General features: G+C 40.1%; 1 protein-coding gene and 1 long non-coding RNA gene across 4 annotated transcripts in view; one reads left to right on the top strand and one right to left on the bottom strand.

Moving 5' to 3' along the window:
• Window positions 1-23892, top strand: part of PLCE1 (phospholipase C, epsilon 1) — a 348582-nt gene that overhangs the window by 285529 nt on the left and 39161 nt on the right. For all 3 annotated transcript variants that reach the window (XM_011988462.1, XM_011988460.1, XM_011988463.1), the window contains 8 exons: window positions 962-1023; window positions 1109-1274; window positions 4272-4379; window positions 5416-5532; window positions 7191-7349; window positions 13483-13612; window positions 17502-17623; window positions 18539-18656. In XM_011988462.1, coding sequence (XP_011843852.1) covers window positions 962-1023; window positions 1109-1274; window positions 4272-4379; window positions 5416-5532; window positions 7191-7349; window positions 13483-13612; window positions 17502-17623; window positions 18539-18656 — 982 coding nt within the window. The remainder of the gene's footprint in view (window positions 1-961; window positions 1024-1108; window positions 1275-4271; window positions 4380-5415; window positions 5533-7190; window positions 7350-13482; window positions 13613-17501; window positions 17624-18538; window positions 18657-23892) is intronic.
• On the bottom strand, window positions 12977-20743 carry LOC105545515. Its single transcript, XR_001006938.1, has 4 exons — window positions 20514-20743; window positions 17106-17205; window positions 14295-14330; window positions 12977-14036 (listed from the first exon to the last, which is right to left on the bottom strand). It is a non-coding gene; the product is annotated as an uncharacterized LOC105545515 (long non-coding RNA).

The raw sequence follows: 23892 nt of genomic DNA, 5'->3' as shown, positions 1-23892 counted from the left end.
CACCATGCCCAGCTAATTTTTGCATTTTTACTAGAGATGGGATTTCACCATGTTGGCCAGGCTGATCTCGAACTCCTGACTTCATGATCTGCCCACCTCAGCCTCCCAAAGTGCTGGGATTATAGGCGTGAGCCAGCACGCCTGGCTGATTTACTTTTTTTGAGGTTATTCTGAGCCAGGCATGGTGGCACAAACCTGTAGTCCCAGCTACTCAGGAAGCTGAGGCAGAAGGATTGCCTGAGCCCGGAAGTTTGAGGCCATGCTGGGCAATATAGCAAGACCCTGTCTCTAAAAAAAAATTTTAAGTGGTTACTCTGGCCTTGTTGTAAACTGTGCTGGTGAAGGAACAGACGCAAAGAGACTGCTTAGGAAGCTATCATAGTAACCAGCAATAGCTGGTGAAGGTTTACACTACAGGGTGTCAGCAGAGAGGAGTGGTGTGGCTCCATGCAACAAATGAGTCTAGGTTTCAGCCTCCCTTATCACCTGACTGGGTATCAGTGTATTAGTTGTTCAGCAGTTGGATTTGATCACTGAAAATGCTAAAATTGTGAGATTACTATCACACTGTTGAGTGCTCATTATAGTATTACTAAATGCAGTCATGGCACTAAGTGCTTTATGTGAATCATCTCAGTTCGCCTCTCACCAACTTTATGGTAACTGCTATTATTATCCCCATTTTCACCTGGATAAACTGATACACTTTGTTTTCATATAAATCAGCCTTGTTCTTTTCTCATTCTCTCCTTTTTTCTATTAAATAAATATGCTTAGTATAATAAATGTTTTCTTTTGGACTAAAAACCACTTCTTACCACTACATTACTAAATTAGTTCAAATATTTGGTTTAGATGTTTCCTGATGAAAACAGAACAGCTTTAAAAAATGATGTGGTGGTTTCTTTCCCCCTCTTAGTTTCCTTAACCTAAATAACACTTTTTTTTTAATCCCTTGCAGAAGTTTGAGCCTAACATCAGTATGTGTCATCAGGGACTAATGTCATTTGAAGGGTTTGCAAGGTAACTTTTAAAATATCTTTTGCCCATCTTTTAAGAGTAGTATGCATTTTTCCCATGCAGTCTTAAGAAAATTTGTTTCACCTAGGTTTCTGATGGATAAAGAAAATTTTGCCTCAAAAAACGATGAGTCACAGGAGAACATTAAAGAACTGCAGCTACCCCTCTCATACTATTACATCGAATCATCGCACAATACCTACCTCACGGGCCATCAGCTCAAAGGAGAATCCTCGGTAGAACTCTACAGCCAGGTACAGGGAATGCCACTTGGAATGTGGTTTTTATTAAGCCTAATTATTTACTTAACCCCCAAAGTCACAAAAGCCTGGCCCCAGACTCCTTTGAAGAGCTTATAGAGTAAGCTGTTCCGTGTCAAATGTGAGGAACCACGATGTGTGGGAAACTGGCTGTACTACAGCAGTCGTCTTCTTTACTTCTTTTGTTTTGTTTTGTTTTGTTTTGTTTTCCCCCGTCTATACTTAACCTTTATTCTAGGCCAAAATGAAAGTGTGTGTTTGAGACTCATAGCTTTTAGATCCTAGTTAGTCTGACCTACTCCCACTAAAATTAGATTTTCCCATGGGAAAATTATCTAATCGGTTCTCTAACTGCTAAATAATATATTGTAGTGGGAAAGCATAGTAGAAAATGCAACTTTCTATGTACTTATTCCCAAAATATTGTTTGTTTTGCTTTTCAGTTTGTTAAATAATCAATCTAGCCCTATGGTAACCAAAAAAAAAAAAAAAAATTTTTCAGAAAAAAATCTGCACAGACTGTAGGCACTGTCCCTACACATTAAATTCATGAGAATGGTCTTTGAAACTCAGTAGGCTCTCTAGACTGGAAAAAGTCCATCCTTTTTACCTAAACATCCAACTTGCAACAATCTGTGTGTCCATTGCCTCTCTGCTGTACCGTCTGCAGCTTCCTCATCTATTCTGCCTTTTTTCTTAACTCTTTCAAGAAGGGTCAATTCGGTTGGAGCTAGGCAGGGAATATAAATGTGTCATTGTGTGCGCACGTGGGTCCAGGTTTGAAAATCACAGGTGTATTGTTTACATAACCCCAGCAACAATGAGGTTTCTTTGTTCTCCAGATTCGTGCAGATATTCCTCATAGCATGGGGCAATTTTTTTATCCCAAAGCTTGTGTAGCGGGAATATATATTTTAAACTCTATTTTCTAAGGAACCTTTATTATGAATGAAGATGTGTCCTTAGCGTAGTGATTTTCAAAATCGGAGTTCTGTCATGGGACCTCAGTCCCCGACACTGAGATGAGGAAGCCAGAGAGTAGGAGGGGTACCATCTGCCCCACTTCAGGTAATGTACTACTCTTCTACACACTTTACATATTGCCCTCCATTTGCACACAGAAATGCCGAAGTTAAAAGAAGTTTGAAATCCATTATTCTATAGGAATGAAATTAAATATACATATAAATACAACTACTTATATATATTTCATATACACACATACATAGGTATATACATACATATACATGTGTGTACATATATGTGTAAGTGCATATATGCATATCTATGTATATCTATGTACTTATATGTATGCACATTTATCCCAGGAAAATAAACAAGGACCAGTGTCCTGGCTTTAATCCCTACTTCATTCCTGTTTGACTTCAAACAGATTTTAAACCTCTTAACATCACACCCCAAGGAGAGACTATCACAGCTTCTGAGTAAGGCACAAGAACCCCTCAAATACACTCACAGATGGGATGAAACCTAGTATGCAGGTAGATCCCTCTTACTTCGTTTCTAACCCCTCTCCACTCTTCCTTGGCCCTTCCTAATTACCTTTTAACATTACTCCATGGGGCAGTTGGGAAGTGAGAATAAGCCCTGTTCTTCTCATCTAGAATTTCCAGCCCAGGTTTTCCTCTTCTAGCCATATGTGGAGATCTAAGGTCACACAGACTTTGGTGAAGACCTTTAGTCCATCCATGCTGAAAAGCCACCTCATCTGTTGCCAGTTGCTGAACATTACTCCCGGTCTGGCAGGGGTGCCACAGAGATAAGCAGCTTGGTGTTCCAGCCACCATTTTACATAGCAATTTCCAGCCCAAGACACTGCCCCTCTAGATACTCTAGCTGCTGAAAGAAGCAGATAGCCTTGAGATTCTAGGCCACCCACTATGCTGTAAGATAGGAAGAATATAGCACATATCTCATACAAAACTGTGAAAATGAGAATCATTCCACTACCTGATCTTAGTTGCAGAAACTCTAGTGGCCACTAAGCCCCAGTAATGGATTGCTGTCACACAGACATAATTATGTGCATTCTAAAATCAGTGGGTAGGCACATTTACAGATCTATCAATTTATTGGCTTGGCTCACTATTCCAGTATGTAGTAATTTTTTAGGATGATGTACAGATAGATCTATGGAGGAAGAAGGTGCTTCAGGCAAACTTTACAGAGTTGCAACCCAAGCACATGTATTGAGCTCTGCTTCCCACTTCAGATCCAGGATAACAAATAGGTATCAACTCATCTGATTCTTTGGTAGTGTTTTCTGGAGCACTTTAATAAAGAGGTTGTGAGCTAACATATTAAAGCTTAAAGGACTAGTGTGCCTAGCTTGATTACTGATGTCTGCTGTGGGTGTGGGAGGAAGGAACCATTTATGGATTATTTGCCGTCTCTGCTCTAGTTGCTATTCTGGAATTAGATAACCAGGCAAATCCTTAATAACTCTTTGCTTCTACTCTTCTTACATGTTATGCATTCACAGCAAAGATGTTTAATCGTGGTTTAATTTGGGTCTTAATGGAAGTGATTTTATCCTGATTGGCTTGCTGTAAATGTTTAGCCGGTTCATTAAGGACTCAGTGGCCTTATTTTCTCTGGGCTGTGGCATTAGTATTTTCACCTCCATTGATGTCTATCCAGATAGAGCACTTGCCTGGCTCTCTAATTTGAAGATTTCAAGGGGCCAAAGTTGCTAGGAAAATGGCCATATGGTTTTGCTATCAAATTTTACTTTCCTTTAATATTCAGCTCTGGTAAACACTCTTTCTACCTTAATCTGTTCCCTTCCTTTCCCATTCCAGATTAATTGTGGCCTTTGGTGAAAATGCCGTGTTTGTTTTAGACCATGTGCCCTTCTGCTTTAGTCCTGAGTCTGAACACTGCCTGATATGTAGAACTACATGCTGGGTTTAGTTTGAGGCTTTATCTCTAGGTGCTCACCTGGGGTGGATTCGCTCATTGATCACACAGGTCCTCTTGCAAGGCTGTCGAAGTGTAGAATTGGACTGCTGGGACGGAGACGATGGGATGCCCATCATTTATCATGGACATACACTGACAACCAAGATCCCCTTCAAGGTAATCCTTCATAACTTTCTTTAAATCAAATCACAAAGAGACATTATCTTCATTTGTCTCTCTCTTTTTTTTTTTTTCGTCTTTTTTTTTTTTTTTTTTTTTTTGAGACAGGGTCTTGATCTGTTATCCAGGCTGGAGTGCAGTGGTACCATCTTGGCTCACTGTAACCTTCGACTCCCAGGTTCAAGAGATTCTCCTGCCTCAGCCTCCCAAGTAGCTGGGATTACAAGTGCATACCATCAAGCCCAGCCAATTTTTGCATTTCTAGTAGAGACGGGGTTTCAACATGTTGGCCAGGCTGGTCTCAAACTCCTGACCTCAAGTGATCCGCCTGCCTCACCCTCCCAAAGTGCTGGGATTACAGGTGTGAGCCACTGCACCTGGCCTTCGTTCTTCATTTAAATCAGTGACTTGACCAAATTAGACCTTAGGTCAAGGGTCTTTATGCTGGGTCTAAATGAAGACTTCCCAAAAGTGTTTGCTGTATCATGTGGAATGTGCACATGTTCATTTTTCTGGAGTTAATCTAGAACTCTCATTAGATTCCCCATTCAACCAAAGTTAGTAACCATTACCTTATACTAGTTAGCATGTAATAATATTGTTGCAATTTATATATATATTGCATATATATATACTCTCTATATATACTGTATATATAATATATACACAATATATTGTATATATACTGTATATGTATTATATATACACAATGTATTGTTTATATACTGTATATATACTCTACATAGAGTGTGTATATATATATACAGAGAGTATATGTATATAGATAGATTTGTTAAATTCAATATAATGATAGTTGTTCCTTATAGTATATGAACAATACTCACTATAAACAGTTTAATGTCTTTCTACAAAATAGCCTTATCCTCATCCTTCATTTGAAAATACAAAAACCACGTTTGGTCAGAGTCTGCTGCATGTAACAATTGAGATGCTTTCCGTGGCTATGAATACCCTGCCTTCTGACCACCTTGACAGATATCTGGACTCTAATGAGCTGTTTTGGCTCTCATAGGAAGTGGTTGAAGCCATTGATCGCAGTGCGTTCATCAACTCTGACCTGCCAATCATCATATCAATTGAGAACCACTGTTCATTGCCTCAGCAACGAAAAATGGCAGAAATTTTCAAGGTGAGCTCTCAATGAAAAGACAGGACGGTATGTTGGCCCTTGTCTTGCAATTGTCATTGGGTTTTTTTGTTTTGTTTTGTTTTGTTTTGAGACAGAGTCTCGCTCTCTCACCTAGCCTGGAGTGCAGTGGTGCAGTCTCGGCTCGCTGCAACCTCTGCCTCTGAGGTTCAAGCGATTCCCCTGCCTCAGCCTCCCAAGTAGCTGGGATTACTGGTGTGCACCCCCATGCCTGGCTAATTTTTGTATTTTTAGTAGAGATGAGGTTTCGCCATGTTGGCCAGGCTGCTGTGGAACTCCTGGCTTCAAGTGATCCACCTACCCTGGCCTCCCAAAGTGCTGGGATTATAGGCATGAGGCATTGCACCCAGCCGTCATTAGGTTTTACATGAGGGCTTTGTGGACCATGCCACAATTAGACCTTGGCCGTGAAGCATATAAAGTTAGGGTCCCACAAACCTGAGAAATTGGACTGTTCTCAGAGCCTGGGCCGTCTCTGAGATGGTCCCTCTTTTCAGCTGTAGTGATATAAGCATTACTCTCTGGTCTCCTTACCCTTTCCAGAAAGCCTTAGGAGATTAGGATAGACCAACTCTCCAACACTTCTGGTACCACAGGTCAGGGATGCCAGGATGTCATCTGTCAGTTGTATGTGGAAAAGCTGAAAATATCTCAGGGCAAGTAAGTCAAATCTTGTAGAAGATCTTCTTATACCGCAGTACAAAGATCCAAGTTAGCAAAGAGCTTAGACTGGCCAGAACAGTTGCTGTGTTAACAGTCAGCCCTTCCTTACATAAGGGAATGATAATGCACCCAGATTTAGGAGCAGATATTCCGTTATACTTCCCCCTTCCTCTAATAGTAGAAGCATTTGTGGAAATGTGGCTCTCACTGGGAAGGAGGGGCACTAACAAAATGTCCCAAATATCAATGCCAACAAAACTAATTAACTTTTCATATTGTTCTGGCCTAAGCTTTGATTTTTTTTTTTCAACTAAAAAATAACTTGAAGCCAGGCCCAGTGGCTCACACCTGTAATCCTAGCGCTTTGGGAGACCAAGGTGGGTACATCGCTTGAGCTCCGGAGTTGGAGACCAGCCTGGGCAACAATGGAGTTGATATAAGCACTGTGTCTGCCTTCCCTCCACCCACCTCCTTGACAGACACACATTCTGCTTTGGAGATCCATGCCCAAAATCTTTGTGAGAATTGTGTCTGTGGTTCTTTACACTATGTGGGGGCAAATTCTACCTATGTCTTTCATCCTTGTCCCTACTCCCTACCCCCTCCAAAGTTTCTATCCTTTTGACTTGACTTCATCTGAAACTAACCTTATTCTACAAACAACAGCCTCTAACTGATTCTCTGTTTTCTCATTTAATACATCAGACCACAGAATATTTTCCTAAATAGTTAGAACTGACGCCAGCTGCAGAGTGGCCTCGACCTCTCCTCCTGTCCTTCTAAACACCTCCCTTCTTTTCAGGAAGAAACTATGAAGGGGGCAGGAGCAGGGGACAGCTTCTTTCCTCGTTCCTCTTCCTAAGACTTTTTAAATAATTCAATCAATCTAAAATATCTACTATATTTATGAAGTGTACATATATTTATCAATTACAGGTAAAAGGCATTGATTGTATGTTTTCCTTCATTCTTTTTAGACTGTGTTTGGAGAAAAGCTGGTGGCTAAATTCTTATTTGAGACTGATTTCTCAGATGATCCAATGCTTCCTTCACCTGACCAACTCAGAAGGAAAGTGCTTCTTAAAAACAAGAAACTAAAAGCCCATCAGACGCCAGTGGATATCTTAAAGCAAAAGGTACTCCCCTCTTGTTAAACTGGTTATGAAAAGGCAGTGTGCCTAGAACAAAGAAAAATAATCATTCTAACCTTTCAGATGATCTGCTCATTTACTAGTTTTTCAAGACTGACTTTCCTTAGATGATAAATTTGATTTTGGGCTTTTCATTTCATAGACCAATAACTTCTCTCATCTCACTCACCCAAGATTTAATTTGTGGAATTGTTCCCACATAGGATATACCTCCGTTATTTAATTTATTCTGAGTAGGATGAAGTGTGACTGTTGTGCCTGAAACTGAGCTTTGGGGGTTGTCCATCCCATAATGACTGCTTTAGTCCCCTTTAGGGAGAGGCCTCTTAGGGGAGCCCTTGGCATGGAGCCTGTAGTAGAAGCCCAATAGCCATAGCCCTGTGATCCCAGCCTATCACTAGTTTGTGCTGCTTGGGCCCAGATCTCGGCAACAGAGATCTGGGTCCAAGCACAACAAACCCACCTGCGTAGGAGACCCTCAGCCCAAAGGTCTATGAAAAACCTCAGGTCCAGAACACAGAGTCTATTTACCAGGCTGCACCCACTTATCCCACAGGATGACAGCTGGCAAAACTATTTGTCCTACTTAGGAGGGCACTGTTGGTTCTAAAACATCACTTTGGAAACTAGCCCACTTGCTCTCAGGCTGACCTGTTTTTCAAAGAATACAGGCACATAGATGCTAAACATACAGAAACCAATTTCTTTACAAACATCCGAACTTGCATACTCCCTTGAAGTGTTTGTGTACTCTGAAGGTATACATGACCCAATCTGAAGATCACCCACGACTCTGGGCCAAAAGTTGCAAAATCAGCCACCTTCAGGGGCTAAGCAGGAAACATCAGTGTGAGGAGCCAGCTGGATACAGGACAGCTGGAAGTGGTGAGGACAGGAGTGGAGGGTGCACGCCCCATCAATGAACAGCTCTAATTCAATTATTTTTAAAACACTGCACCAGCCAAACCAGTCAGGTCTGGAGGTGAAGTCAGCCCCAAGGGCCACCAGTTGGAGACCTCCACTGGGTCGACATCCAGATCTGCACTTCCAAAGCTGCTCCAGGTGACCTGGCCTTTGCTTGAGTTTCAGAGGCCATGGCACCTATGCTGATGACCTTGTTACTAAGTTATTTAAATGTTAGCATGTATACTCTACCTGACCTTCCTCAAATGCCACATCAGTGACTGACCACCCAGCAGAAGAAAAAGCACTTCTAGAAAGAAAAACACTTTCTTCTAGAGCCCTGTTCATCTGTGCTGTTTTCTTTATCCAACAATTCCTGCCCGGTCCTCACTGCCAAGCAGATAAAGCTGCTAACCACACATACCACTATGGTCTTCAAGATAAATGTGAATGTCTTTGCCTTTTCCATTCTGTGCACAGTCATTTGCAGTTACTTATAAGGCTTTCATTCCACTAATGAACAGAAGTCTTTTTTATGTTGAGCCCAAATCTTCCTTCCTGTTCCTCCTTCTCATTGGCCCTCCCTCTTCTCTCTGCAGCTGTACAGACTAATTTTATATTTAGAAAGCTATCATGTGTTTCCCCACCAGCTTTTCTTCTCCAAGCTAAAAATTCTTGTTGTGCCAACTGTTCCTGACAGGATATGTTTGCTAAGTCTCTTTCCTTACCATTAAGAATATCGTAGATATTCTTAAATTTGTGGATATTCTTGAATTTGTCAATCTTAAAATGCGATTTCCAGAACTAAGTCAGTATTCTAGGTAGTATATTACAGCACAAGATCAGTGAAACCATCACCTCCCCTAATTTGAACTTTAAACCTTTGTTAATGCAGCCTCAGACTGTCTTCCTTTCAAAAATTCTTGGCCAGACGCTGTGACTCGCCCCTGTAATTCCAGCACTTTGAGAGGCCAGGGGAGGTGGATTGCTTGAATCTAGGAGTTCAGGACCAGCCTGGGCAACATATCACATCCCCATCTCTACAAAAAATATAAAAATTAGCCGAGCATGGTGGCATGTGCCTGTATTCCCAGCTACTGGAGAGGCTGAGGCAGGAGGATCACCTGAGCCTGGGAGGCCAAGGCTGCAATGAGCCATGATTGTGCCACTGCATACAAGTCTGGGCCACAGAGTGAGACCCTGACTCAAAAAAAATAAAAATAAAAAAAATAAAAAAAAAACAGATTTAGCACACCCCGGGCTCATGTTGAGCTTGTAGAAAACAAAATCATTCAGTTATTTTCATATAGACTGTTCTTATGCCCAGTGTTCCCATTTTTCCAGATTAACAATGAATTTTAACCTTTTGTATATGGGAGCCTCGTATTTATTTTTGCTCTTCTTGGTTTCGGTATATTATTACATCCTACAAGGTTCTTTGTGTATTTTGTTTCTGTCATCTGGTACATTTATTAGCAATTTCTCAAACTGTGTCTTCATCCCAAGTTGCCTTGAGTCAGCCAGCCACGTGAGAGGCCTGTGCCCTTCTTAAAGAACCCCCCTGGCATTTGATGATTGTTGCTTTTGTCTGGTGCTCTCCTCTCTGGTAGCCCGCATTTCCCAGAGGGTGCTTCAACGTCTTTATTGATTTCTTTATTTATAAAATAGAAAACTGAAGCCTGGCCACTTGTGTGACTTTCTCAAGGCCAACCAGCTCACAGCAGTAGAGCTTAGTCTCGGTCTTTAGAGAAGCCCTTTTCAAAGGTGATACAGAAGTCAGAATACTTTAATAAGAATAGTTGCTGGAGCACTTTGAAAAACAGATTCTAAGGTCACGAATCTGACTAAGTCAGAATTGCCAGAAGAAAGGCCTGCTCATCTGTTTATAAAAAAATAATTCCTTAAGTCACCATGGTGTCTGCAGAAAAAATAATAGCAATAATAATTCTTATTATCCTGAAAGTTTGAGAAACACGATTTATCTGCTATTTTTCCCACAAAGTGAATTATCTTATCCAAAAAAGCTAAGGAGGTTACTGTGCAGTAAATTTGTTCTTAGTAGATCCATTCTAACTCTTGCAAATCACCTCTTTATTTTCTAAGTTCTCACAAACCAAGTGATTAATACCCCATCATGAAATTTTGTCAACTATCACCTTGACACTGTCCACAGTATAATGTCCACAACTTACTTGTTCCTCATTTTGGACAAATGGGACAACATAATCCTATTTCCAGTTTTCTAAGACTGCGACCTTTCATGATGACTTCCCAGGGGATACCAGCAATGATTCCACAGTCGTATGTGTAAGGCCTTTCTGTTTTCTGGTAGATCATGGGTCTAGACCTAGTGATCTGACCTCAAATAAACCAGGTGAATGCCCAGAGCTCCATGGGCTCCGACCTACCCCCTAACATAGAAGGCCTGTGTCATTTCCATACAAAGAACACACCCTCAGCAAGGATGGATTGACTCAGCAGGATTTCTGAAGCCCTCCACCTGCCTCTGGCTTGTACTGAGATGCATCCTGAGGTCTCCTAACTATACCCCACCATGATCCTCCAGGATTCTGACATTGCTCTCCTGAATTTGAACCAAAAAAACTCAAACAGTTCACCCTAGATGACAGGCACTGTGGCTAGGTACTGGGGAAACAGAGAATTGTAAGACATTGCTCCTGCTTAGCCCTATGAGGGCCAGTCTCCTCATCTGACCCATACCTCCAACCCCAACCTATATCCGAGTTACTTTTATTCAGGGGCTGAGGTCCCATTTTTCTACCCTAGAATAAGTAGGATACTGTGTAGAAGGGTCCCAGCTATTGGCTGTTCATTGGGCTACCTCTCCCATGCTTCTCCTTGAGCATCTCAGGGGCCTTGGCACTCTACTTTCAGACACTGCTATTCGTGGTTCTTTGAGCGGTGTCCTTCTCCCATACAGTACTCACGCTTCCCTGCCAGTGGGTCTGTCCAGCCCTTGGCCTCATCATTCCCATGACTTGGCGCTACCTTGAGTGCTCACTAAGTCAAGGCCCTTCTCTTATCAGCGATAAAGAGACCTGCATTTGTGGCTCACTTGTGCCTACAACAGATTTCCCAAAGTTTTGAAGAACACTAATCCTATGAGAGACTCTGAGAAGAGAAAGACGGGGGGAAAGAAATTCCCTGGTTAAGTAAGCATGGAAAATGTTTATTTGAGACTGATTTCACTGGAGATCTTTGAAGATGCACTGGAGATCTTTGAAGACTCGTGATGCCCTTTAGCGTATTAAATGAAGGCTGTGTGAAACCCTGTAGTAGGAATGTGTTCAGGTTTGGTTAAGCTGCTGTTTCCAGGCATTCAATGTATTTTGCGGTTCCTGTAATTGTCAGTTTTTCCATAACACCTAATAATACCCATAGAACTCCATAAAACCCACTTTGAGAAATCTCAGCCTAGACAATATCCAGTTATCTGGAATGGACTACTTTGTAATACATTTCATATGGATATGGACACAGCCTAAATTGTATCTTCCTTATGTATACATATTCATTATAAAGGTAATATACCCACATTTCAAAAATTTAGGGACTAGAGAATTATTTTAAAACATACATAATTCCAGGGTCAAACACAACTATATTACACAAGTTCTTAACCTTGGTAATATCCACAAATGGAATTTAGGGAGTCTATAAATATAAATGGAAAAAAATACATCTTTATGTTCACTAACCTCTAGCTGAAATTTAGCATTTCCTCTGATTATAAATGTGGGAATAAACTACAGTAATATAGGCAATACCTATTGTCACCAATCGAAATGGCAACTTTTTCATTATACTTCACAGTTGTCGCTAATATCTCCAAGAATTATTTATGCTCAATTTATATTTTCAAAAATGTTACTTAACCTACTACTATGCTTTCTACTGTGTTAATAAAAAAACACATATATTCTAATAGCACAAATTTGTTCCTATAACATGTGATCACTGTATTCAACAGTATTTCCTTTGTAACCGTTTCATTTTATACATTTAAAACATCATTCCAAGAAGGGATCCTATCTCACCAGACAACCAGAGAAGTCTGTGACACAAAAACAAGTGAAGAACCCCTGCTGTATTAACATTTAATATCTAGCACTTTATGACTGTCATTTTATATAATTGCACTTTAAATACATAAAACAAAGAATACAGAATTATGTGTATATTTATGTAGTATATATATTTACATGAATAGCTATTTTCTGTATGCACACACATACATTATATAGAGTATATGTTAACACACATGTATGCACACATATGCAGAATTGTATATGTATGTGTGCATATACAATATTCTATATAATATATTCAATGCATAAATATTGAATAAAAGAATTTGTTGAACAAAAGAATTTGTTCAATTCCTTTGTTCAATAAATATATAACAATTATTTTTTCATGTCTTTCTCTCCAGCAGACAACCACTGCTTACTGATCCCATTCCTCTATTGTTGAACTTCTAGGTTGTTTCCTGCATTTAGTTCATGCAAGTAACATTTCCTATATTTCAGATGATTTTCTTAAGCTAGGTTGGTTCCCAGACCTGTACTGATGCTTATCACTTCACAGTAATTCCAGTAAACGTGGAGTATGTGACCTCCCTGGCTGCACACATCAAGTTTCCTAAAGTTTCTAGGCCTGTTTTGTTAATCTGATTTATGGTTCAGAAAGCCTTTTGAAAAAAATTTTATTTAAACCAACAACAATTCTTTTGGCCTCTTTGTCCATAGGGATTCTAACATTGTTCTCAAGGTCAGGGGCCTGTAGATATTATTTTAAGAAGGGGAAAAAATGGTTTCTTAACAGAGACATACTTTTGAAAAACTGATGGGTGACTCACTTCTTCAGTCATTTGGGATTGCTGCTGGTTCTCCAAATCACCAAAACTTTCTCTTGGAGGGGTTGTCCCGGGAACCTGGCTAGCTGAGCACCGCACACGGTCTTCTGGAGATTGTGTGTAAAAGCTCCAGGACTCTTCCTGCAGGAATGCTGAAGTTCACCCAAGTGTTGACATTGTGTTTCAAGTGAATCTAGATGTTTTTCCTCCTCTCCCAAATGTATCAAAATAGGTTAAGCTACTTTTAATGATTGTGTTAAACATCAGGGGTAGTTTTGAAGGTTATAAATGAATTCAGTAGCTTGGCATCTGCAGTTTACAATTATTGCTATTTTACAGGCTCATCAGTTAGCATCTATGCAAGCGCAGGCTTATAATGGTGGGAATGCCAACCCCCCACCTGCCAATAATGAGGAAGAGGAAGATGAGGAGGACGAATATGATTATGACTATGAATCCCTTTCTGATGGTAAGAGAAACAGATCCCTCTGCTGTGCACAGGAAAATTCTTGGATGATTTTCCACCTTTTTCTTTCTAAAATAAGTCTAGAGCTCCAAAGACCAATACTACAGATGGTTGTAATACTGTACAGGAGTTTCTGAATTCAGTCACTTAGCAAGGACTGAGGAAGGAAGGGGATTCTGTTAGCCACTACTTAAGGAAAGAAGAGGCAGGTGGGGAAGTTACAGGGAGTCATTCCTATGACAAGTTTCTAGAGGAAGAGATGGAATTGCAGCAGAGAAACCCTATTTTCACCCTTTAGCTTCTAGTGTGTCTGGTACTTTTGGCGGGAATCGTACACTGAGGCTGCATCCTTTCTCCTGCACCATCAGCAGGGGGCAGCATCACGGCTCTGTGCTCTCCGTTCCTTTCACACTCTTGCTCTGGCATTCTAGCAGGGAAAAGAAAGGAGCCTCATTTCCCCTCCCTCCCTGTTTTCGTACCACTAAGCCAACAAGATCTTTCCTTCTGGCCCAACCAAAGAGAAAAAACATGGGTAATACTAATGACACAATACAAAAAAGCCACATGAATTGATGTTAACTACAGATTACTAGCGAAGGATTCTTCTCACATGAGAATTAGGTTTTCAGTGTGTTTCATTTGCGTTAAACATTTGTTAGAGATTGCAGAATGTTTACTCAGGTACCTTTGCTGATAGTAGACTGTTTCATTTTGGTGATGTCTGAAAGACAACAATATAATAATAAGAAAATGCCAAGGTTCCTATTTCTGTAAACATTATATAGTAGAATATATTGTTTCTATGTAGAATAATTGTTTTGCTAAATATGCAGATATGCCCAGACCAGAAACCATTTACCATTAAGTCGTCTCAAGCATTAAGACAACTGAGCCTCCTCCAAATATCTGCGCCTCAGCAGAAATTTGAATTGTCTCCAATCATAGTTCAGTTTTGTGAGCCTCCATCACTGGTTATGCTGCGGTGTCTGTCTGCCCCCAAATATAATACCAAACTACATCATTTAGTATTTGTCCTTAGTAATAGTTGATTGCTCCATACCACCAATTAAAAGCCAGTTTGCTACACCTGAAACCCCATGAGCTAATATGAGGGACATATCTCATCAGATAGTAAGAGAAAAAAAAATTAAAAGGAGTCAAGACAATTTCTCTGCAAAGTCATGGGAATGTGAATTTTTTAAATTAACTTATTCTTCCCCATGGATTTCTTCCCCATTACAGTTGCAGTAATGCCCCATAGAAGAACAAATTGATTCAGATATGAAATGAAAAGCACACTTAAGAAATCAACTAATCCAGATGTCATATGCCCCTATAAGTAGTTAGTCCACTAGAAAACAAATTTGCTCTTTCATAAATTGCTCCTGTGCTTTTTCTGTACTTCTGAGAACAGGGAAGGAAAAGACTTTTTAGAAATTATTATACTGTAGATTTCACATAAAGAAATAACAAAAAATTATTATAGATGGTTTTGATTTGCAAATAACAAAATGAACAGGTAAGAGAAGGATTTTCTGATTTATTTTCATTTGGGACAGTAAAATTTAGTCCTATACCACTGAATTTCTAAGATAAGTTACATGCATTTTTAACAATCCACATATACAAAGGTGGGGTATCATTGGAAAAGGGGACCACGCAAGGCTCTGTTCCAATAGACTGTGAGACCTGGGGCAATGTCTTCACCACTTTAGGCCTTAGTTGCCTCAGACACGTAATGAAAAGGTTCTGCGAAGTGTTTGGTGATGTTCTTCCTCTACTTCCAGCACTAACATCTATAATGTATGACCGCTTAAGCCCACTACCACTACATGAGTATTTCCCCCTTCACTGAAAGATCCCTCTGACTGGATGATTCTCAAACAGGCCTTGTAGTTATGCTGTGACTTATGCAGGCCTTGTAGTTCTGCTTGTTGAAGCTTGTCCAATTAAGGCTTCCATATGTGACTATTAAATGCCTTACTAGCCATATGCCTTTGATTATTGTTGTGACCATCTCCACTTTCTCCAGCAGGGATGGAGAACAGAAATCTACCTGCTGTGGGAAGCACCATTACCAGCCTGTTAGGGGGCCTCAAAGGTTTCCTAGCTTCTTGTAATAATGTGTCCTTTTGAGAATCAGATGAGAGCTGTCACCTTTGAAAAATAAAACGTGCTCTCAAAATTCTGCACAACTGCAAGAGTTTCACAAGTTTCCTGAGACCCTCATAGGCATCCTAGATTAGGAACCCATCTCTAAAGTCAGGGTGCCCAGTTTATCTCTGTGGCATCTCTTCTCCTTGGTTTTCATGCCGATTAAATAAAGGAATTAATCTAACACCATCTGGGCTATAAAAATGAGATAATGCCTAGCCACAGAATTATTGCAAGTAAACCCTAAGGAAGTTGCAAATGAGAGTTATTTATTTGAGAAATTGTAACTCTGCCTTTTGGGTAATAAATTCTTAATACTTTTTCCCAACCTTGTCGTTTACCTTGTGTCTAGTTTTGAACATACACTGCAGACAAATTTGAATTTATGACTTAACATAGACATATTCTATGACAATGACAGCACAATTCCAAGAAATTAATCTGTTTCTGTACGTTTGAAATGAAGTCATATTGGGAATATTACAATAGTCAGTAACTGAAAATATGTAACATGAATGTGTCAGCCCTTGGCATGATTCACATTAGTAATGTTTACATTTCGTTTACTGCTAGTCCTTGCATCGTTCAACAGTCAAAACATTAAATCTATAGAGCATTTCTTGTTTCATTTATTTATAATCTAAGCTGCTGTTATTTGTGCTTTGCTTCATACCTTTGTTTAATTTATCTGGTGTTTGTCTTAATTTTCTCCTTCCTTTACCCCTTTCTGATTCTGTTTTTCTGTAGCAGATGTCCTTACTGCCTCCCCTGCTCCTAACGGTCAGGAAGGTAAATGCCATTTGAACGGGGCATTTTAACTGCATGGACGTCAGCATTCTGTTTCCAATTTCTTGGGCCCGGTTAGCATGACGTTGTGATACTTCCGTGAATACAAATGTAATGCAATGATTTATCTCATTTACTTCTTGTCAGCCTGCATGGCCCTGATTTGGTATAAGGTCCTTTTGGTCTAATCATTTGTGCTCTGATGATGTGATACTAAATCTTAGTGAGAAATTAGCTTTCTTGTTTTTCATTTTAAAAAGTCATCATCACGATACACCTCTAATACCCTTAGAGTCATTCCGAGTAGAAAAGCAAAAACAGAGCAAAATATAAGATTATATCTCATGATATGATATTTAGATATCTTTTATTTTCTGTTATGATTATCACTTAGTAAATTAATAACAATCATGAAAACTTTGCTTTTTAATTATAATTGTAGAAACTTTGCACTACACCCAATAATAAGTCTTTCCCCCCAGGTTTTGGCATTTCTCAAGGTAAAAGAAGTAAATAGCTTCATTTCAAAGTGACAGTGATTAAATCATGTATGTACCTTCTAGAAGTGCTTCAGCCACTAAATCCTTCCCAAACGTGTGTGCTGTCAGCTTCTTGACATGGGATATCTTCCATAATATTTGCATAGTTCCAATCATCTGTATGAAAATTGGCATCTTCATTTAGATTATGTCAATATGCCAGATTATTTTGAATCATTTAAATTATAAGTGACAAAAACTACTGGTAAATAAATCAATTAAATTGAAAATAACTGCATCAACCCAATTTTTACAGTTAGGCTTCAAGCCATCATTTTGTTAACATACTATATAGTTAGAGCCTTATTCTTATAGATAAGTACAAGTATCTGGATGTCCTCACATGATGCACATGTAGCTCTTAAGTGAAGCATTGGGTTCTTTTTCACTGAAGCCTGCTAACTTATTTTCAGACAACATTCTGGAAGACAGACCTGAAAATAAATCATGTAATGACAAGCTTCAGTTTGAGTATAGTGAAGAAATCCCCAAGAGGATAAAGAAGGCAGATAACTCTGCTTGCAACAAAGGAAAGGTCAGTGAATGGTTTCTGTTAAATGACACTTGGACCATGTGGTACTCTTGTCAGTTTCAGATGGGATCCACTTCCTCCCTATCCCTCCCTTTCACCTTTCCCCTCACTTTCCCTTAGATGCCAAAGTTCACTTGGTGGTATTAAGAAACACCCCCCTTCCATTTATGGAAAGTTAGTCATTGATTCATCCAACCAGTACCTACTGATGGTGTATGTGTGGCAGGTACTGAAGCGGCACAGGAGGTGGTTTAGTGATGGAGGCAGACATGTCAACTTTGCTGAAGATTAGTGCATAGAGCAGTGATTATACTGTGTTATCAGAGAATCAAGGACAGGCTCTAAGGGAATATGAGGTTTGAGAAGGAAGATTTGGCTAAACAGACAAAAACAGAACATTCAGGCCAAGAGGACAGCCAGGTATGTCCAGGGAATTGCAAGAAGTGTTAAAGGCATTTGGGATGACCAAGAAGATAAACAGGGGCCAGACAGCAGAGGAATGACACTGAGAATAGAAAGATAAATGTGATACCCAGATCCTACCCTCAAGTGCCTCACGGTTTATAGATTCTGAGCAAATCTTTAGATGCAGTTGCAGTGACATTGTTGGACAATGGAATTATATGTCAAAAATTTGAGCCACAGAAGATACATAGTCAGTCCTCTATTTAACAAAGATTTATTGACCATTCCACATGTAAGACAGTGGACCATGCACTGAGGGATGAATTAGACTCACTTCCTGCCCTCAGAAAGCTTTTACTCTAGGAAAGCTGTTGAGACATGTGTATGGACAATTACCATTCAAGGGGAAATACAGTAATAACACCAGAGGAGGACAGATAAAAGAGCTTTGGGAACTCAGAGGTGAGTGGCATATACCTTCCATGTAAAATGGTATCATTTTTCCCTTACCAGGTTTATGATATGGAACTGGGAGAAGAATTTTATCTTGATCAGAATAAAAAGGAAAGCAGACAGATTGCACCAGAGCTTTCTGACCTTGTAATCTATTGTCAAGCAGTAAAATTTCCAGGTAAGATAAGGCAATATCATCTATAACATTTAAAGATACCAAATGTTAAAAATATGCCATTTATTTAATTGGCATTGTGAACACTCTCAAAATAACTAAATTGTGTTGCTGAAATCATTGTTATAATACCTCCTAAATATCTTTATTATTATAATTTGCCTTGATGCTCATGAAGAAAAATACCATAAAATATTCATTTTCCAGGTCACACAATGTCTTTTTATAATAGTTAATAATTATAAAAATAATAATACTCATAATTTCTCATTGCTAAAATGTATTAAATACTTAAGTACTAGGATTTGTGCTGTTTACATACATCTCCTTTACTGTTCATAATGATTCTACAAGGTAGGCAGTATTACCTCCATTTTAAAATAAAGTCTGAGAGAGATGAAGTAATTTACCCCAAATTTCAGAGTATATCAGCCAAGATTCTTTGGTTTGAAAGTGGCAAAGGGAACTTTATTGACTCATGTACTTAAAAATGAAGACACACAGGTTTCAGGTAATGCTTAACCAAGGCACATGCTTTCTCTCTCCTCATTTCTCATTCCTCCTCCATCCATTGGCTTTCTCGCCTTTATTCCCTTCTGGTTGCAAGACGACTACAGTCAGGCTAGCACTACATGCTTCTAGTTTCAGCTTCAGTGTAAGAGTCTCTTCCAGAACTTCCCACAGAAGTGTCATTGTTTTTCATTGGGTCCTTTACCCAAGCCTTAACCAATCGCTGTCGCCAGGGGGATGCAGTGCTCTGATAGTCTGGAGCCCATGTCACATGCTCCACTCTGAACTGGGTAGCAAGGCCCCACCCAAACCACAAGACCAAGGATGGGGTTGAAGTGGAAGAAGAGATTTCCCCCAACTGACCGTTTTTAGAAATACAGTGTACTTAGGCTGATGAACCACTTTCCAAAAACAGTGTCCTTTTCAATTAATGAATGGTACACCTAAGGCTCTGAAGCCTATCTGTCTCCAAAGTCCTGCCCTTACCTGTTATACTGCCTGGCCTCTCTTGTTTCCGGCTGTTTTCAATGAGCATACTCAATTATGTGTCCCACAAATGGGGCACCAGGGGGTGGAAGACAAACAAGAAAGTCCATAAGTACATGGAACTCAGAAAAATTCATCTCCTCATACTAGGAAAAAGGATCCTCTGAAATAAAATTTCTGAGAACAGGAAAGTGGCTGAGATAGGAGGATCAGTCTAAATGTTAGTAAACAGGGTATATAGACTTGCCCTCATCTTTTCAAGATGGGCTGAACTCAGGTCCCTCCCAGAGCATATCTTAAGCACCCGGTCTCACACTGTGCCTGACAAATGGGCCAGAGGCATTGGGCTATTTAAAAGTTAGGTAAACTGGGTGTGGTGGTGCGGGCCTGTAGTCCCAGCTAACAGGGAGGCTGAGCAGGAGAAATGCTTGAGTCTAGGAGTTCAAGTCCAGCCTGGGCAACACATATAGCAAGATCTCGTCTCTAAAAAATAATAATAATTAAATTTTTTAAATCACAGTTAGGTAATAGTGAGTGACCTTTTCACACACCAGAGTAAAAAAACGTCATATTATTTAATGATATAAAAAATCATATATGTCATGATATTAAAATCATTTTAATTGTAAGTTTTCTCCTATAAAACTGTTTTTAGACTGTTGGCAGCTGCTACTGCTTGTCTGCTAGTAAATCCTGTTGAGGAGGATATGAATCAATAAGTAGCCAGCAAAGATTTCAAAGAAATGCAGGAACCTGGTCATTTAAGTTTAATTTCACAGACCATGACCTCATGGCATATAAGTACAATATTACCATTATTTGCAACTGGCAAAAATCTTTTTCTGATGGAGTAAAACCCTTTACCTGTCAAAGAGCCTGGAGGCTGGCGTGTCCTTCATTGCAGGAACAAGGATGAGCGCCACTCTGTTCAAGAATCATACCCACTGCAGCTCTTATTCTTTATAAATGCAGCGAATGCCACACTCGGACCCTTCCACTGGCTTTGTCTGTTCTTCTCAAGCACTGAGTAAATAAGGAGCACAGATTCCCAAAGATATTTGAAGTCAGTGTGGGAGACAAAGTCTCTGTGCCAGTAGAGAATCGTGGAAGGACCAAGAGGTCATTTGGTAGAGCTTCTAAGCATGTGGTTGTTCGGCTTATTTTAAAAATTCCAAGTATGTTATTTTTTAAAAGTGTTCACATAGCGTACATTTCTTCATAGGTATAGTGTATTTTCGTTTTCTTTAGAAAAATGAAATTTTTTACATTTTTTCCCCAATTTTATTTCCTGTCTCAAAATAGCTAAATTGGATTGCCAGAATTATTGTTATAATACCTTCTAAATATTTCTTGTTATAATCATGTGTTTGATGCACATGAGGAAAATAAATTGCTCATGTTGCTATGCCATTCATTTTAATTTTGCTACATTATCAATTTCAGCATATGTCACCTTTCGTCATCCTAAGTCCCTTCTTACAAGCCATATGCCAAAAAAAAAAAAAAAAAAAAACCCTTCATTGCAATGAGGCACTCAACAATCATGTGGTATGAGGCCCACAGAAAGGAAGGAACTTTCCTACCATCAGAAGCTAGTTCAGTGGCAGAGCAAGAGCCAGATCTCCTGGCAGCTCCCAGGACTGCTCTTTGCACCACACTATGGAAGTAGTTGAGTTTTTTTGACCTGCTTTCTCTTAGGGTTTGTTTCTCAGTTGCATTTAGTACTTCTATTGTCCTGGGTTTTTTTTTTCTCCTTCTAATAGGAAAAAAAAAAAGGATATGGTATTTTTATTTTATGACCCCACCTACCTAGTTTCCAATATCTTCCCACAAGCTCCCCTGCATCCCCCGCTCTCCTCAGGGACCTAGCTACACTGCCGTCTTTCTAGTGCCAGGCCGTTGCTCAGAGTGTTCTCAACCTTGCCTGGCCTGCCTTCTCCCCTTGGCCCCGTTCCAAATTCCAAGGATAGGGTCCTTGTAAAGTATCTGAGACTCCTCAACTCATTGTGACATCTCCTTTCTGGAGCTCCTTCATTTATGGGCATATTTTTGGGTACCTCCTAGATACCCAATTGTTCCACAGTTAGGAGTACAACCTTGTTCTTTTATTTTGAGTTTTTTTATTTTGACAGCTTTAGTGGTACAAATAGTTTCTGGTTACGTGGATGAATTGTATAGTGATGAAGTCTGGGATTTTAGTGCACCTGTCACCCAAGTCGTGTAAGTCGTACCCAACACGTAGTTTTTCATCCCTCACCTCCCTCCCACTCTCATTCTGAGTCTCCAATGTCCATTATACTGCTCCGTATGCCTTGACATACTCATAGCTTAAAAGTGTACAACTCTGTAAGAGAAAAATTATTCAGTGGTGACAAGATCATCAGATAAGATCATGGGTCGAGACCTGGGCTCTTGGCTACCACACTCTGTGATTTGGCCAAGGCAAATCTTCTCTTTGAGCCTTTGTCACTCAAAAGTGGAGTTTGCTAGAATCCTTATTTACTACATTTGCTGAAATCTCCAGAATCACCCAGGTCTCTTGATTAACATACCCAGCCTCAGGCTTCTCTACCAGGGATTTACATTTGGAAGGCACTGGGAGGCCCTGGTCCCTGGGTTTCTAAGGCAGGCAAGTCAGGAGCAGGCAGAGCCAGATGATCTGGAAGTCTGATTCTGAGGGGGATTTTGCCTCATTCTCCTTTGAATCCACCACACAGCCCACAGAGCAGGCGCCCAGGGATTCCATGGTGAGGCTTGTCCGGAAGATTCTGTGACTTCCAGGGTTCATTTTTATTCCTACACTGAAGGAGCCACATGGAGAGAGCCTTGCAAATGTCAGTCCATTCCCTGGATACACACTGTCATTTTCTCAGCACTGAGAGACAAGCTTTGTTCATCAAATAGTGGTTTGCTAACAAGCCATTTGAATGACAAAAGTAGAACCCTGCTGCCTTGGACAGCTCTGGGCTAGCTGGGTGTGGGTCCCTGGCACTGAATGTTGCCATTCCCCACAGAGAGCCTTGGCCGCCCCCCATGGCTGTTCTGGGCTACTCAGATCCACAGTAGTGCTGCAGGTTGGAACATCTTGGAGGGCAAAGGGATGCATTTCAGGAAATGAGAGGGCTCGGAACAGAACTTTCAGGAGAATATCAACCAACACACCATTGAGAGGTAGCCCTGTTCACTGAAACTTAATTACCCTCGGTGCCTCCCAATATCTTGCAAAACCAGTGAAGACAGCTTTTTGGGCCTACAGTGACTGGGTAAGATGAGGCCCAGCTGTGCCCTGCAGAGCATGGCAGGCAAGGCACTCAGGAAGGAGAAGTAACCGTGTGACCCTGAGTGGCTCTCGGACTGTCCCCAGACTCAGCTTCTCTCCTGATTTTAGCAGTGCCAATATGTTGAATCCTCTGATGTGTCCGGAAAAGCATCCAGAAGAAAGCCTAGCACTGATTATATTTACACTAACGCATCACTTAATCATAGAGAGGCATTCTGAGAAATGCTTCATTAGATTATTTGGTCGTTGCGAAACATCATATAGTGAACTTAGACAAAGCTGCAGTGTAGCCTACTACACACCTAGGCTAGATGGTGGAGCCGATTGCTCCTAGGCTACCAGCCTGTACAGCACGTTCCTGTACTGAATACTGTAGGCAAGTGTAACACAATGAGAAGTATTTGTGCATGCAAACATACCTAAAAAGACAAGGTACAGTAAAACTGTGACATGAAAGATTTAAAATGGTACATCTGTATCGGGCACTTATCATGAATGAAGCTTGCAGGCCTGGAAATTGCTCTAGGTGGGTCGGTGAGTGAATGTGAAGACTTGGGACATTACTGTACATGACTATCAACTTTATAAACACTCTACACTAGGTTACACTACATTTATAAATAAAAAATTTTTCTTCAAAAATAAATTAACCTTAGCTTACTGTAACTTTTTATTTTATAAATTTTTATTTTTTTAACTTTTTGACTCTTTTGTAATCACACTTAGCTTAAAACACACACACATTGTGTAATTGTATAAAAATATTTTCTTTCTTTTTTTATTTTTCTTTTTTAATTAGAGACCTGGCCTTGCTCTGTCATCCAGGCTGGAGTGCAGTGGTGGAATCATGGCTCACTGTAACCTTGAACTCCTGGGCTCAAGTGATCCTCCCACCCTAGTCTTCTGAGTAGCTGGGACTACAGGCACGTGCCACCAATACCTGGCTAATTTTTTTTTTTTTTT

This window comes from Mandrillus leucophaeus, unplaced genomic scaffold (genome assembly GCF_000951045.1).
Source record: "Mandrillus leucophaeus isolate KB7577 unplaced genomic scaffold, Mleu.le_1.0 Scaffold331, whole genome shotgun sequence".
In the NCBI taxonomy this organism is placed as follows: Eukaryota; Metazoa; Chordata; class Mammalia; order Primates; family Cercopithecidae; genus Mandrillus; species Mandrillus leucophaeus.
The sequence above is the reverse complement of the archived record's forward strand: the minus strand, read 5'-3'. Positions and strand labels throughout refer to the sequence as shown.